We start from the raw sequence: 17,411 nt of genomic DNA on the forward strand, positions 1-17,411 counted from the left end.
TTGCCCTGCAAATCCCTCTCCTCAGAGACAGCCACTTTCAATTCTTGTAGCAATTTCTTTTGGTATTTACCTCTATATTTCTAAAAAACATCGTATATTATTACTTTTTAATTTATTGTTTTTAGAAGGTATCAGCAGAGTTCCTATTTTGGCCAATGAGATTTAACCTTCTCACATGAAGCTCTGCCCACCACCTTCCCAAAATAGTAATGTCATAAATTTTGATAAAGATTAAAATTCAGTATTTACTTGAGTATGATGAGGTAACTATTGTTCGCTTCTTAGCTAAGTGCTATGCTGTTTTACGTTTCCTTTCTGTATGAATTTTTTTCCTCTTATTCTTTATAATTTTCTGATTTTCTATGTATTGATCAATGCTTTTCTTCAGCAGTAGTTTTCCAAATACTTAAACTCGTCAGGTAACCTAGTGGTTCCATTGCTCTCCCACCAGGGCCTTCCTCTGCAGCCTCGTTCTCCCATACAGACTGGACTGGCCGCCCTCCAGGTCTGGAGCAGTGGCCTGGGATGGACTGGGCCCTTCTGGTGCCATTCACTTCCCGGATCTTAACGCTTCTTTGGTTTACTCCTTGATTGGATTGGCCGACAACTTGCAGCTTCCTAGGTAAGGGTGCACAGGAGGTAAGTGGCCTCAGTCCTTGCCCATCTAACTACGTTTTCTACCTGTCTCATGATTGAAAATTTGGCTAGGTATTTTAGATTGAAGAGCATTTTCCTTTCAGAATTTTTAATGCATGGTTTCATTGCTTCTAGCATCTGGAGTTGTGAGAAGTATGGTACAATTCTGATGAATATTCCTTTGTATGTGACCTGTCTTTTCCCTCTAAAAGATTTTAGGGTTTTCTACCCTCCCTTCCTACTCCTCCCACTCCCAATTCCAAAAGCCAAATTTATGTGCCTTGGTATGAGGTGGGGTTTTTTTGTTTTTTGTTTTTGTTTTTGTTTTTGTTTTTAATTCTTCGTGCTGAGCACTCAGTGACTCCTTTCCATATAGAGACTTTTGTCCTCAGTTTTGGAATATTCTTACATTATTTCTTTGACATTTCTCTCCCTTTCAATTATTTCCTTCCTTCCTTTCTTCCTTCCTTCCCTCCTTACTCCCTTCCTTTCCCCCTACCTCCTTCCTTCCTTTTCGTGAAACTTCTAAAAATCCGATGTTAAACCTCCTCTAATTTTATTGTATTTTCCTATTTTTGTGTTCTACATCCTAGATTTCCTTGATTTTATATTTTAGCCCTGCTATTAAAATATGTAAATTTCCACTCTCATAGTTTTCTACTTTATATTATGAAAAACTTCAAACTTACAGAAAAGTTTAAAGAATGGACACCCATATAGCTTACGTCTAGATTCAACAATTGTTAACATTTTGCCGTCTTTGTTTTACTGATCTATATACGTATATATGGATCCTATTTTTTTTGATGAACCATTTGAAAACATGTTGACAGTGTCATGACACTCCACACCTAAATACTTCAAGGTATACTTAAGCTACAGCAGGCATCTCCTAAGTACAAGAGCACTTTCCTACTGACTTGAATGCCATTATCGCTAAGAAAATTAACTATTATTCTCTAATATTATCTAAAATCTAAATCCATATGCTAATTTCTTTTTTTTAATTTTTAATGTTTATTTATTTTTTGAGAGAGAGAGAGAGGCAGAGAGAGAGGGAGACACAGAATCCGAAGTAGGCTCCAGCACAGAGCCCGATGCAGGGCTCAACCCCATGAACCGCAAGATCATGACCTGAGCCGAAGTCAGACACTGAACCAACTGAGCCACCCAGATGCTCCTCCACATGCTAATTTCTTCAGTTTCCCAAATGTCCTTTATAGCTGCTTTAAAAAAAAAAAAAAAAAAAGCCAGAATCCAATTAAGGTTGAAGTGAGCATTAGTGAACTGGAAGGGAGGTCAGAAGAAATCTCCTAGAATATCACACAGAGAAGCAAAGAGATGGGAAATTTTTAAAAAAGAAAGAAAAAAAGGTTAAGCTATATGGGGGCTAGAGCAAAGTAAGTTCAGCATATATCTAATTGGATTTCCAGAAGAAGATAATAGAAAATATGGAAAGAATTAATATTCTAAGAAAGTTTTTACAGTTAATCAGTGACTCCAATCCTCAGATTCAGGAATCCCAAGGAATACTAAGCAGGAAAGATGCAGAAATACATGTTGAAACAAACACAACATAGCAATATGGCAGAATACCAGAGACAGCGTGATCTTAAACACAAAGAGAAAAGGCAGATGGCCTATTAAGGGATACCAATTAGAATGATTGCGGATTTCAGCAAGAATGTAAGCCAGAAGATAGTAAGGAGAATCAGCCTAGGACTGATTACCCAGGAAGACGATTTCATGAATGAGAGTTAATTTTATACAAATAAAAGTTGAGAATGCTTACTACAAATAGATTCTCACCAAAGAAGTTGTTAAACAAGATACTTTAGGAAAAAGCAGAATTATTCCAGAAGGAAAAGTCTAAGACTCAAGAAAGAACAGTAAACAAAGAAATTGGTAAACGTGTGTAAAATATTGACTGTTTTAGAAAAGTATAGTTTCTACTTTTTAAGGTTGAAAAATCAATATAGAGGTACAATTCTGAGCAACAGTGACAGATTAGTTGGGAGAAGAATATTTAGAGTCAAAGTGCCTTATGGTATTCATATTGTTTTTGAGGAAACTAAAGCTATTGATCAACTTCAGGCTTTGTCAGGATGAAACATATATTAAGTATTTAGGGTAACCACAGGAAAAAAAACCAGAAATAGTCAATAACATCTGAACTAATAGAAAGAAAAAAAGAGAAAACACTTTTAATACGTTTTTAAAAGGGTGTAAAGAGGAAAAAAGCAACATTTAAAAAGTAATACCAACAGAAAGGTTATGGTTAAGATGACAGTAATAAATCCAATAGAGATCGATGTTCATAATCAGTGTAAATGGACTAAAACCTTCAGTTAAAAGACAAAGGTTTTCAGATTGCATTAAAAAAACAACAGCAGCCTTCTAAGCAGTTTATAAGAAACACACCCAAGACATCAGAACATAGAAAACTATAGCAAGTCTATTCAACAGTGAAGCAGCTAAGATTAAGTTCCCTCTAAAATTAAGACCCAGGGACACCTGGGTGGCTCAATCAGTTATGTCCAACTCTTGATTTCGGCTCACGTCATGATCTTACAATTTGCGAGTTTGAGCCATGAGTCGTTAGGCTCTGCCCTAACAGCGTGGAGCCAGCTTGGGATTCTCTCACTCCCTCTCTCTGTACCTCTTCCCTGCTCATCCTCTCTCAAAAAAAATAATAAAATTAAAAAATAAAATTGGGGGCGCCTGGGTGGCGCAGTCGGTTAAGCGTCCGACTTCAGCCAGGTCACGATCTCGCGGTTCGTGAGTTCGAGCCCCGCGTCAGGCTCTGGGCTGATGGCTCAGAGCCTGGAGCCTGTTTCTGATTCTGTGTCTCCCTCTCTCTCTGCCCCTCCCCCGTTCATGCTCTGTCTCTCTCTGTCCCAAAAATAAAATAAAACGTAGAAAAAAAAAAATTAAAAAAAAAATAAAATTGGGAGCCAGACAGATTCTGTTACCTCCTTTTTGCTGGAAGGTTTAGCCACTGCAATAAAACAGGAATTTTTGCTCAATACAGTTGTGCATAATTTAGTGGGCAGCCCTGTCATTATTTACAAATGACCTAACTATCTGTATGGAAATGGAATTTGTAGATAAATAACTTGGGGTTTTCAAATTGTTAGAATTACTAAGAGTTTAGGAAATATATTGTATATAATATGAAAGTCAAATGCATGTTTATGCCTGAGAAATTGAGTACAATTTTAAGAAAGATGCCCTTTATAAAAATAATAGCAAAAGCAAAAGATGCCTAGGAAGAAGTCTAGCAAAGGATGTTCAAACCTTTATGGAGAAAATTATAAAAGAACTTGATGGAAAGATACTAAAGGAGACCCATCTAAATGGAGAGACATCCCTTCTCCATGGATAGGATGACTCAGTATTGTCAAGACGTGCATTATTCCAGGTTGATTCAATGCAATCTCAAAAAAATCCCAACAGGATTTTCTGTGGAACTCAACATCCTGATTCTAAAATTTAAATGGAAAGGCAAGGAGCCAGATACAGTTAAAACAATATTGAAGAAGAAAAGTTAGAAGGACTGGCTCTACTGAATGTCAAGATTTATTGGCACAAGGTGTGGAGTTGGCACAAAGATAGACCAATAAACACAAGTGAAACATGGTAGAGAGTGCAGAGACAGAACCACATATTGGTAAACATTTGATCTGTTTAAAAAGTGATATTACATAACAACAGAGAAAGGATTTTTAAAAACAATGAATTCTGCCGGGAGCTTTGACTATCCATATGGAAAAACAACAAAATCTGATCCCTATCTTATATAAGAAAAATCTTCTCTGGATGGATTATAGACCTAAATATAAAGGCAGAAAAATTAAGTTTCTAAATGATAATAAAGGGGCGCCCTGGATGGCTCAGTTAGTTAAGCATCCAACTCCTGATTTTGTCTCAGGTCATGATCTCATGATTCATGAGATTGAACCCTACCCCTGTGCTAACAGCAGCAGAGCCTGCTTGAGATTCTCTTTCTCTCTGCTCCCCCCCCACTCTCACATTCACAAACACTCTCTTTCTTAAATAAAATAAATAAACATTTAAAAAAATGATAATAAAGAAGAATGACTTTGGTTTAGGAAAAACTTCTTTAACAGAACATGAAAAGCGCTAACCATAAAGGAAAAATAATAATTAAAAATTAATTTAGAACTTTTAATTCAGAATTTTAAAAATAGGGGTGCCTGAGTGGCTCAGTGGGTTAAGCTTCTGATCTTGGTGCAGGTCATGACCTTGAGTTCCTGAGTTCGAGTCCCATGTAGGGCTCTGTGCTGATAGCTCAGAGCCTGGATGGAGCCTGCTTCGGATTCTGTGTCCCCCTCTCCTTCTGCCCCTCCCCTGCTCCCACTCTGTCTCTCTTTCTCAAAAATAAATAAACATTAAAAAATTAAAAAAAAAAGAATTTAAAGAATTTAAATTAAAAAAACACCTTAAGAGAGTGAAAAGGCAAGTTACAAAATGGGAGAAGATATATATAGCATATCTAACCAATAAACAATCAGTATCCAAAGAATGCCTACAGTTCAAGTTGAAAAAGACAACTCAATTGAAAAATTAGCAAAGGCAAGGTATTTCACAGACATCAAGATAACAAATGATCAAGAAATACACGAATGTGTGAAAAGATGCTCTGCCTCATTCATAATCAGGGAAATGCATCTTTTCATACATTTCTTGGCTATTTCTGCCCCTCTACCCCCATTTTCAGTATTTTATTGCTAAGCTATTTTAGCTTCTTCACTATGATGTCCAGAGCTTTGTCTTCATCATGGCCCTCAGGAGGAGCTGTTGTCTTGTGGAATATAAGAGGAGCCAGTCCTAATTATTTATTGAATTGTCACTTTCCCCAGAATTCATGCTCCCCCACCCCCACTCCAGCATGGTGCCATCGTGATTCTCTGCCGAGTAAAGAGAGGGCTGGCTCCCAGCTGGGTACCTCATTTTACCTTTGAATTACCATCATCATTATTTGTTGACTCATCATGCTAATGCATGTCATTTACAATATCTCATTTAATCCTTAAAACTCTGTGAAAGTAAGAATTTTCATATTCTTTTCACAGATGAGGAAACTGAGACCCAAAAATGGTCAGTAACCTGCTGGAGGTCACCTCGCTAAGAGGTGGAGCTGGGATTTGAATCAAGTTTGTCTGATTTGAAAGCATGTGCTTTCCCCATCACTGTGTTATGCTCCTGTCCTTTGCTGCCTCCACTCATAGTAATTGCTACCTTACCTTGAGCACCTACCAGGACTTTAAGGCTGCTAGTTCAGAATAGCCACGTGATGAGAACATCACTATGTCCTTTATAAGCAGAACATCTTTCATATGTTCATGTATTTCTTGATCTTTTGTTACTCTCTGTTCATGAAATACCTGTCTTTTGCTCATTTTTCTATTGAGTTTGTCTTTTTCAACTTGAATTGTGGGCATTCTTTGGCTATTGATTGCTTATTGGTTAGATGTGCTATAAATATCTTTTCCCAACTCACGAATTGCCTTTTCCCTCTCTTAAGGGTATTTCTTAATTTAAACTTCTAAACATTCTATTTATGTGACTTGCTAGTGGCAGAACCAGAGTCCAGACACAGGTTTATTTGGTTCTAAGTTTAGTTTTTTTTTTTTTTAATGTTTATATATTTTTGAAAGAGAGAGCATGCGCGCATGAGCAAGGGAGGGGCAGAGAGACACAAGGACAGAGGATCTGAAGCGGGCTCCACACTGACAGCAGAGAGCCAGATGTGAGGCTCGAACTCATGAACCATGAGATCATGACCTGAGCTGAAGTCGGATGCTCAACCGACTGAGCCACCCAGGCACCCCTAAATTTAGGTTCCTTAACTACTCTGCATGACGCCCTCAGGTCTTCCTCTTTGTGTCTAGCCCAGTGATCCCACTTCTCTCGAAACTGTCTGACAGAAGATGACACATCTAAATCAGATTACAAGAAGACCTCCTGAGCCGGGTTTATGGGAAAGATAAGTAATATCCCTGAGAGGAGAAGCTGCATAGCCAGTGACTGAGCCCTCAGCCCTGGAACAGAGGGCTCACTGCACACAGCCTGGGTTTTCCTGTAGTTCTGTTTCTTCCCTCTCATTCCACATTGGAAGGGAGTAATTTTATTTTTTGCCAACCTAGGGTTTCTTCTTCTCAGAGTTGAGTAGTGCAGGCCAGGTGACCCCCCGGGCTGGGAACATACACATGGAGATTGTTAGTTACACAAGCGATGGGGCACATGGAAGGGGCCATCAGAGCGAGAGACCTCGGGTGTCACCACACATTGTCAGAAAGCTTTCATCTTCTGAGCACTGAAGCAGTGGCCAAGCTCTGGGTCCTCAAGAGTCGGTGGTCAGCTCTCCTCCACATTTTACAACTTCTTTCAACTTCATTTCAGACTGAAAGGAGCCAGGCTGCTTGAAAAAATAAATTGTTCTACGTCTGGGGCAAGAAATGTACAAGATGAGCCTGGGACATTCTATTGTGGCCAGAAAACAAGAAATCTGTTTAAGATTAATGGGGTCATGTCAAATAATATAGGCAATTTATAGGGGGTTCCCACTGGTCAAAGATGGGACAATTTGAGCATCAAGAAAGTCATGACTGTAATGGATTAAAACATGTTGCAATGTAGGGTGCCTGGGTGGCTCAGTCGGTTAAGCCTCTGACTTTGGCTCCAGTCAGGATCTCGTGGTTTGTGAGTTTCAGCCCCATGTGCTGATAGCTCAGAGCCTGGAGCTGCTTCAGATTCTATATCCTTCCCTCTCTGCCCCCCCCCCCCCCTTCTCGCAGTCTGTCTGTCTTTCAAAAATAAATAAACATTAAAAAATAAAAACATGTTGCAATGTTTACTACTAATCATACCCTTATTAGGGTATTGTTCCAAGCTGTGGTATTTAAGAATGCGGAGAACATAGGAATTACAGTCAATTCTCGTTATTTATGGTAGTTATGTTCTATGAGGTGCCTGTGAATGCTGAATTAGTGAATATTGAACCATTGCTCCTGGAGGAAATACAGAATTAGATTCCTGTGACCTCTAGTCACATTTTAATCAACTGATCAATACACACTCTTAAGTGTGTTTCTGTTTAAAGACACCTTATTTAATATATTTTATTGAGTCATTAACATTGCCCTCACAACCAACTCAAGCATTAATGAAGCTTATCTAACACATATATTTTCTCCCTGAGGCACACCCCAGCCTTCTTGCATTAGGAACATGAGAAAGCACTTTACATTTTAAACAGAGAAATCACCAACAAGAAGTGCAAAAATGTGAAAAACGTGGCACTGTGTAGACTATGAAAAGGACGCCTGTTTACAGTGTGAGAGCTAAGCTGAGAAGGCCGACTGTCCCCTTGATTTCATCTGGGAATGTGCGTGGAGGGCGACTCAAAATTTTCACTGCCCTACACATGTCTGCAGATGACCACAGAAGCACCTTGGAGACAGATTTGGGGTTACAAAGAAATGTTAGTGAGTAGGGGAATTCACAAATACAGAACCCAGGAGTAATGAGGATTGACTGTATACAGATCATAGCACTGACACCTCCAGTGCTGGAAAAAACCATATTACAGGGGAAGGTTAGGGGAGGTTTATAACTATTTGATCTGAAACAATTAAAAGAAGGATGAGATTATTGATGAACAGGGAGAATTACTACGTACAGGAAATCTGCTGACGGTTTCACTGTCTTCTGGATCAGACCAGAGATAAGGGGCAAAAGTTGTGGCCAGAAAAGTTCTGGCTAGAAATGAGTATGCACTTTCACGCTGTGAAAGGTACTAACGATAGGCAGGTTATTGAAGGAGCTGGGAGCATCTGTTTTCCCTTCAAAATCTTAACATCAGGAAAGAAACTTTGAAATGGAATGGCTAAAAGAAAACGTTTCCAAAGATCCCAAACAATACTAAAATTTATAAGGAGTTTTTTTTTTTCTAAATTTTTTTTTTTCAACGTTTATTTATTTTTGGGACAGAGAGAGACAGAGCATGAATGGGGGAGGGGCAGAGAGAGAGGGAGACACAGAATCGGAAACAGGCTCCAGGCTCTGAGCCATCAGCCCAGAGCCCGACGCAGGGCTCGAACTCCCGGACCGCGAGATCGTGACCTGGCTGAAGTCGGACGCTCAACCGACTGCGCCACCCAGGCGCCCCTATAAGGAGTTTTTGATAGCAGTTTTAATGCTATCTTCCCAGTATTCTGGGGGAATATAATAAACTTCTATTAGTTATAGAAGTTATTATATTATAATAAACTTCTATTAATAAAGTTCTGATGGTGATTATTTAGACTTGAAGTTTAGATGAAATGGTAAAGCAAGTGTCAGCTTCTCTCTTTTTGTTTGTTTGTTTTGAGAGAGTGAGTGGATAACGGGAAAAGGGAGAGAATCTTAAGCAAGTTCTACCCTCAGTGTGGAGCCTGATTCAGGGCTTGATCCCATGACCCTGGGATCATGACCTGAGCCAAAACTAAGAGTTGGACACCCAGTCAACCAAGCCACCTAGGGGCCCCCTTGTTTGGGCTTTTCAAGTTTTTAGCCTCTACTACAAAGCTGTAATCATCAAGACAGCATGGTATTGGCACAAAAACAGACACATAGACCAATGGAATAGAATAGAGACTCCAGAATTGGACCCACAAATGTATGGCCAACTAATCTTTGACAAAGCAGGAAAGAACATCCAATGGAAAAAAAACAGTCTCTTTAACAAATGGTGCTGGGAGAACTGGACAGCAACATGCAGAAGGTTAAAACTAGACCACTTTCTTACACCATTCACAAAAATAAACTCAAAATGGATAAAGGACCTGAATGTGAGACAGGAAACCATCAAAACCCTAGAGGAGAAAGCAGGAAAAGACCTCTCTGACCTCAGCCGCAGCAATTTCTTACTTGACACATCTCCAAAGGCAAGGGAATTAAAAGCAAAAATGAACTATTGGGACCTCATCAAGATAAAAAGCTTCTGCACAGCAAAGGAAACAATCAACAAAACTAAAAGGGAACCAATGGAATGGGAAAAGATATTTGCAAATGACATATCGGACAAAGGGCTAGTATCCAAAATCTATAAGGAACTCACCAAACTCCACACCTGAAAAACAAATAATCCAGTGAAGAAATGGACAGAAAACATGAATAGACACTTCTCTAAAGAAGACAACCAGATGGCCAACAGGCACATGAAGAGATGCTCAACGTCACTCCTCATCAGGGAAATACAAATCAAAACCACACTGAGATACCACCTCATGCCAGTCAGAGTGGCTAAAATGAACAAATCAGGAGACTATAGATGCTGGAGAGGATGTGGAGAAACGGGAACCCTCTTGCACTGTTGGTGGGAATGCAAACTGGTGCAGCCGCTCTGGAAAACAGTGTGGAGGTTCCTCAAAAAATGAAAAATAGAACTACCCTATGACCCAGCAGTAGCACTGCTAGGAATTTACCCAAGGGATACAGGAGGACTGCTGCATAGGGGCACTTGTACCCCAATGTTTACAGCAGCAATTTCAACAATAGCCAAATTATGGAAAGAGCCTTAATGTCCATCAACTGATGAATGGATAAAGAAATTGTGGTTTATATACACGATGGAATACTACTTGGCAATGAGAAAGAATGAAATAGGGCCTTTGTAGCAACGTGGATGGAACTGGAGAGTATGATGCTAAGTGAAATAATTCATACAGAGAAAGACAGATACCATATGTTTTTACTCTTGTGTGGATCCTGAGAAACATAACAGAAGACCATGGGGGAGGGGAAGGGGAAAAAAAAAAGTTAGAGAGGGAGAGAGCCAAACCATAAGAGACTCTTAAAAACTGAGAATAAACTGAGGGTTGATGGGGGTTGGAGGGAGGGGAGGGTGGGTGATGGCTATTGAGGAGGGCACCTGTTGGGATGAGCACTGGGTGTTGTATGGAAACCAATTTGACATTAAATTTCGTATTAAAAAAACAATTCCAGTTAACATACAGTGTTAACTATATGAAGTGTTATTATCAGGTATATAATATAGTTATTATTTATTATTGTTATATATTATATATTATTTATATTTTTATATTTATAACAATAATTTTCATAATTATAATATATTTTAATTTATAATAATTATATTTACAATAAATATTTTTATATTTATAATAATATATTATTTATACACCATATATAAATTATATATTATATTTATATAATATATTACTACATATTATATAAACATATAATATATAAACATATAATATATAATATATAATATAATATAGTGATTCAACAATTCCCTAGACCACCTGGTGCTTATCACAAGTTAACTCCTTAATCCCCATCACCTATTTCACCCATCCCCCTACCCACCTGGTAACCATCAGTTTGTTCTCTGTAAGTACCAATCTGTTTCTTAATTTGTCTCTCTCTTTTTCCCCCTTTACCCATTTGTTTTGTTTCTTAAATTCCACATGTGAGTGAAATCATGTGATATTTGTCTTTCTCTGACTGACTTTTTTTGCTTAGCATTATACTCCCCAGCTCCATCCATGTTGTTGCAAATGGCAAGGTTTCATTCTTTTTTATGGCTGAATAATATTCCATTGTACATATATACCACTTCTTCTTTATCCATTTGTCTATCGATGGGCACTTGGGTTGCTTCCATAACGTGGCTATTGTAAATAATGCTGCAGTAAACAAAGGGGGGCATGTATCCCTTTGAATTAGTGTTTTCGTATTCTTTGGGTAAATACCCAGTAGTGTGATTGTTGGATCATAGGGTAGTTCTATTTTTAACTTTTTGAGGAAGCTCCATACTGTTTTCCACAGTGGCTTCACCATGTGTCAGCTTCTTGTAAGCAGACCACTTCCCAAGTGTTAGTTGGGGTCTCACAGTTCCTTGGAGATCTTGAACCCCCACCTCATAGGCTCTGAGAGGGCAGAGCCTTTCCCCCCCCACCACAGTTCAGTGGGTTCCTGGCAGTTTGATTCTAGATGCCTCTCTCTTTCCCCACTCCTGTGCTTTCCACACTCTGACTTCTGGGTGTGTTGGATCATTCTGCCTGTGTAACTCAAGACACTAACTTCCCCCTTTACCAAAAAGTTACTTTTTACTTGCCTCAGGCATGTCACAAGTTCATGAGTAAAGATGCCTTTGAGTGTCAGGTCAAGTGGAGGGATGACATTGGAGTGTGTGGCCTTCTGCCCTGTTGCTTCCCCCCACCCCACTTTGGTTTCTGTTCTAGCTCCCTTCCTCTTGTAAATAAACTAGCATTTTTCCCTCTTTTTTTCCCCATTAAACAACAATCATGTCCCTCCTAGAGAGAAATTATCCTTTCTGTAATTATAAGAATCTTACTGATTCTTCCTTATGAGTTTTCCTCATGAAGAGAAAAGTTAGAGTCTGACATGTTAAGGATTCACATTTTGTTAAGCATGCTTGTAAATATCTTAAAAAAAAATCAAAGATATTTTTGTAGTGGTTAACAGGACTTAACCTGAAAAATGTAATGATTTATTTATTATTATTTTGGGCTTTTTCTTTGTATTGAAGTGTAATTAACATACAGTGTTATATTAGTTTCAGGTGTACAACATATTGATTCAACAATTCGATACGTTACTCAGTGTTCACTTCGTTAAGTGCAGTCACCATCTGTCACCAAACAACATTATTACAATCTTACTGACTATATCCTCTACATTGTACTTTTTATCTCCATGACTTATTTATTTTATAACTGGAAGTTTTTACCCCTTAATCCCCTTTATTTCACCCATCCCCTAACTCTCTTCCCCTAAGGTAGCCACCAGTTTGTTCTTTTTTTGTTTATGTGTCTCTTTGTTTCTTTCTTTGTTCATTTGTTTTGTCTTTTAGATTCCACATTTGAGGGAAATCATTCAGTATTTTCCTCTGTCTGACTTATTTCACTTAGCACTATACTCTCTAGGTCCATCCATGTTGTTGCAAACGGCAAGATCTCATTCTTTTTTATGGCCTATTGTGTATATGTGTAAACATATATACACACAATATGTATATATATGTATATATACACAATATGTATATATATGTATACACAATATGTATATATATATACACAATATGTATATATACACAATATGTATATATGTATGTATACACAATATGTATATATATGTATGTATACACAATATGTATATATATGTATATGTACATATATACCACATCTTCCTTATCCATTTATCTATTGATAGACACTTGAGTTGCTGCCATATCTTGGCTATTGTAAATAATGCTGCAATAAACATAGGGGTGCGTATATCTTTTCAAATTAGTGTTTTTGTTTTCTTTGGAAAAATACCCAGTAGTGGAATTACTGGATTGTATGGTATTTCTATTTTTAATTTTTTGAGGAACGTGTTTTCCATAGTGGCTGCACCAATTTGCATTCCCACCAAGAGTGCTCAAGGGTTCTCTTTTCTTCGCATCCTCACCAACATTTGTTATTTATTGTCTTCTAGGTTTTAGCCATTCTGACAAAGTGATATCTCATTGGTTTTGATTTGCATTTCCCTGATGAAATTGGGCAAGAGAAATCAGTTTCCCAGAGGCCCTGTTCTAGAAGCCCATTCTCTTCTGTCCAGGGGTTTGTCATCAAGAAAATCTGGCTCAACAATTGGGAACTATTGTATGGTTTGTTTGCTTTCTGATTCTAGAAATAGGGGCAAGAGGAATCAGATAGCTTGGCCTCGAGACACAATGCACGAAGCTCCCCAATAGAAGAGGCAAGGCAGTGAGGGTAGCACTCATAGGCGAGTGAAAAGAGATTATAGGTGTGCCCAGACAGGTGGCCTGGGTGTCTCTTCTTTTAAAGGGTAAAGCTGAAAGTGCAGCAGCATCTTAGCTAGAATTGTAGCTGGCCTGAATAATTCTCCCCTTATCACCACCACCACCACCACCATCTAACTGTAACAAGTAAAAGTTGATTATGAAGAAAAGCTCAGATTGGCTTTCAGTGATTCTGTGCCTCAGATAGTAAAAGCAGGAATGGTCTCTCGTAGGACATAGTCTCCATTTCAGACTGCTCAAACCTGACAAAGGTCACTACATCTATGGAATGCAGGGAAAACTGACGTTTCCAATAAGTGCTTTACACTTCAGAAAGTTCCGGGATCGTTTCACTCTTTCAATTTCAGTCAACTTGTGTGATTGCCCTTTCTGGACTTTAATCACTTCAACTGTATGTGAGGGGGTGTTGGTGGTAGGAGCACAGTTGGAAAGAGGTCTTTTGGTGCCCCTAATGTCACACTGACAATGGCAGTATCAGTTTTAGGACTGAAGTAGTGCCTAGAGCATAATAGACCCTGGTAGCATTTTTATCAAAATGCAAGTATAGCTCTTAAGACTAAAAGCCACCAATAATTTCACTAAAAGCAATATTTGTAAGGTTTTTGGGTTTTTTTTTCTCTGTAGTAATATTAGAAAAGGCTTTTAGGAGCCCCCAGCCTTGGAATGCTGGGCTGTCCTTATCTCTTGGTGGTCAGTGCCCTCAGATGTGAGTTTTCATTCACCACCAGCAGCTGAGTACCCACTGTGGGCCTGGCCCTTCTCTGACTACTGGGGTCCAGCATTGAATAGGAATAGGTCCTGTTATCAGATAGGGAACAGACATGTGAAAGCCTGAAGAAAGTGACACCTGAGCACTGGAGAGAGGGTGAGGAGGAACAAATCAGATTAAAACAAGGGCATTCCACTTTTCACTCATATGTGGAACTTGAGAAACTTAATAGAAGACATGGGGGAAAGCGAGGGGGGAACTTGTTACAAACAGAGAGGGAGGGAGGCAAACCATAAGAGACTCTTAAACACAAACTGAGGGCTGATGGGGGTAGCGGGGTAGAGGGGAAAATGGGTGATGGGCATTGAGGAGGGCACTTGTTGCAATGAGCACTGGGTGTTGTATGTAAGCAATGAATAATGGGAATCTACCCCCAAAACCAAGAGCACACTGTATACACTGCATGTCAGTCAACTTGACAATAAATTATATTAAAACAAGCAAAATAGAACAAAACAAAAAACAAGGGCATTCCAGACAGAGAGCATGAGCAAAGGCCTTGAGGTCTGAGGAGACTCGGAACAACAGAGGAGCTGAATGTGTCACCGTCCGGGGGAGAGGGTGCCAGCCTGAAAAGGGCTGATAGCTCAGCTCAGGAGTTTGGAGCTATCCTGAAGGCATGGGTGGAGGGGAGAACGGTGTCACAGAAGATACTTCAACAGGGATGGGACATATCCCAGTGCTCTGGCAGCAGGGCGGTGACTGGGCTGGAGAATGAGGTTCTTTCCAGTACTTTCTTCTAAGGAGAGAACTCAGGATAGTCACAGGCTCTTACCACAGGGCTCCCGGGAGAGGAAAGGAGCCCTTGGGGGAACCCAGGGGCTGAGAACAGGATTGTTGGATGTTTCATCTCAGGTTATAAAGAAAAACGTGGCTAATGAATAGCACTGGACTTCAGTGTCACTTGATTAAGTTAATGAATAGCTCGGGGCCTCAGCTTAAAGTATCTCCTCAGGGAAGGTTAGTTCTTGCCTTTTGAGCTCACTGTACCCAGAACGCTATCTCCTGACAGCCTTCCCTTCGGGACTTTAGGCTCCAGGGGAGCAGGACTTCTTGTCTTTTTTATCCACAGCCGTCTCCCTTGTTGCTTGCCTGCATTCCGGCCCTACCAATGCCCAATAAATATTTCTTGAATTAAGCACCAGAGTCATATGGGCGGTCTGATCAGAGAAGGGAGGCAAGAGGATATGCTTTTCTTTCTGGTGGATCACTGTACATGAAATCCAGCGGCTGGAAGAGTTACCTAAAGAGAAAGGATTTTATTCAGGGCTGTCATGCTCGCTCTGGATGTACTTCTCTCTGTGCGCCTTTATTTTCTCATGTGTGAGGCGAAGTATGTGGACGAAACCGACTGCTAGGATTTCTCCTTCTAATCTTAACACTCTATGCATGAAAAAGTGATCTTTGCCAGCTCCTCTCCTCTTTCTGGGGCTTCTCTGTTGCAGAAAGTCATGGCTGCTGGCAGACTAAAGATGTCATTCGTTGTGATTTTAGCCCTAGAAGTTGAAGGACTCTTACAGAGAATTTGTTGTTGTTGTTGTTGTTCTGGGAAAGGGCTATTTACTTTTATAGGCTGGATTACACTGAATTCCAATTTCTTTTATAGAAAGCAAGATGTTTTTTAGGAAAAGAGAGCAAGAGAGTGAGAATGGGCTCGGCCTCAGTCGAGGGCAGAGCCCTGGGGAGCCTCTGCCAGGACCCTTCCCCCAGCGCCCATGTGCACCGTGGGGCTGCGGGGAGGTGCTGAGTGGGAGGACTTCTAGGAGGGGAAAAAGCCCAACGGGCAGCCAGCAAGCTACTCACCGGAGGTCTCTTCCAAATGAACTGGATGGGGAACTTCTGGCTGTAAAAGAGAGAGGTCTCATCTGGTGGGAACTCGGGATCCAGATAAAGAACCTTCTTTTCTAGACACTTCTTGTGAAGCTGCTCAAATGTCTTCTCTTTCACTCCGATAATGGGAAAATTGCGGCTGATGATGGCTGAATAGATGCCACTTGGGTTTCCGCCCCCGGCCTCGGTGGTCTTGCCTTGGCCCTGCTGGGGAATTGGTCCCGGGGACCTGGGCTCAGCCCCTGTCCGTGGGGCCACAGATGCGCTAATGACGGTTGGCATGGCAGGCAAATTTGGAAGGAAAAGGTTTTTTAAAGAAAACAAGATAGAACTACCTTCAAGGAAAGGAAGCAACGGCAAAGGGGAAGTTGGAGTGATTCTGTCATCTGAGAGAAAATGTCCACATCCAAATTCAAAGCTCAAAGCCCATCAGAAGGTCATCCAGCTTATGTCCATCTTAAAAGCTGAGCTGTGATCCGGAAGAAATAGGTTTTCCTGAGGAAGGAGCACTAAAGGGTTTCTGCAGGAGTGTTTACCTGGGGGCTCCTACCGGCAGCATGCATGCCAGAGGGAGAGAGGGAGAGAGAGAGAGTGAGGGCTGTGTTTCAGTGGCTTGGAGAAGCTTGAGCCAAGAAAACTAAAAATAGGCATGAAGAAAGATTATGAGTATGAGAGCAAAAGAAGCTATGTGCAGGCAGACTACGTGGTGGACAGAGAAGGACCTGAATAGGAACATTTCTGGGTTGTCATCAAGTGCTGGTGTTGTCAGGAAATGAAAGGGGAATACCTGAGGAAGTTGAACACTGAAAATTAGCAAAGTACTGCTGATGTGTTATTGAATCGGCTCCTATATAGGTCATCAAACTATAGGCCACTGAATGAATGGAGAACAATATCAAAGAAAAGGTAGCCAGGCTGAATGTGAGACACTGAATTCTAGGAGAATGTTTTAGATAGTTTTGAGCACATAATTTTTAGTTTCTAAAACTCTAGGATGTCAACATTATTCAGTTGGGTTTGGCATCTCTTCTAGAATGTTATGGTGTCAGCGTTCATTGGAACTGTCTGGGTGGAAAATGCCACTCAGCAGAGTCCCCAGTTGAGAAAAATCCCTGTCTTTCTTGCCCACTTGACCTAGACACCTCTCATCTCTCCCCACACCCCAAAATAAATACTGGACCAAATTTGCTACAAAAAGTACACCTGAGTATGGACTATGCAGGCACACATTAGGCATCTGAGTCAGCAGGTGGAACTAGACACTGAATCAGGTTGCCTGTCAGCTCTTGGGGGATGTCATTCCAGAAAGAGTTG

At 40.2% G+C, this 17,411-nt stretch overlaps 1 protein-coding gene across 2 annotated transcripts in view; it reads right to left on the reverse strand.

Annotated features, from left to right (window-relative positions):
* Nucleotides 1-16,686, reverse strand: part of CAPN3 (calpain 3) — a 50,851-nt gene extending 34,165 nt beyond the window's left edge. For both annotated transcript variants that reach the window (XM_043554155.1, XM_043554152.1), the window contains exon 1: nucleotides 16,071-16,686. In XM_043554155.1, the coding sequence (XP_043410090.1) occupies nucleotides 16,071-16,379 (309 nt within the window). In that variant the 5' untranslated portion in view covers nucleotides 16,380-16,686. The remainder of the gene's footprint in view (nucleotides 1-16,070) is intronic.
* Between the last annotated feature and the right edge of the window lie 725 nt (nucleotides 16,687-17,411).

This window comes from Prionailurus bengalensis, chromosome B3, assembly GCF_016509475.1.
Source record: "Prionailurus bengalensis isolate Pbe53 chromosome B3, Fcat_Pben_1.1_paternal_pri, whole genome shotgun sequence".
In the NCBI taxonomy this organism is placed as follows: Eukaryota; Metazoa; Chordata; class Mammalia; order Carnivora; family Felidae; genus Prionailurus; species Prionailurus bengalensis.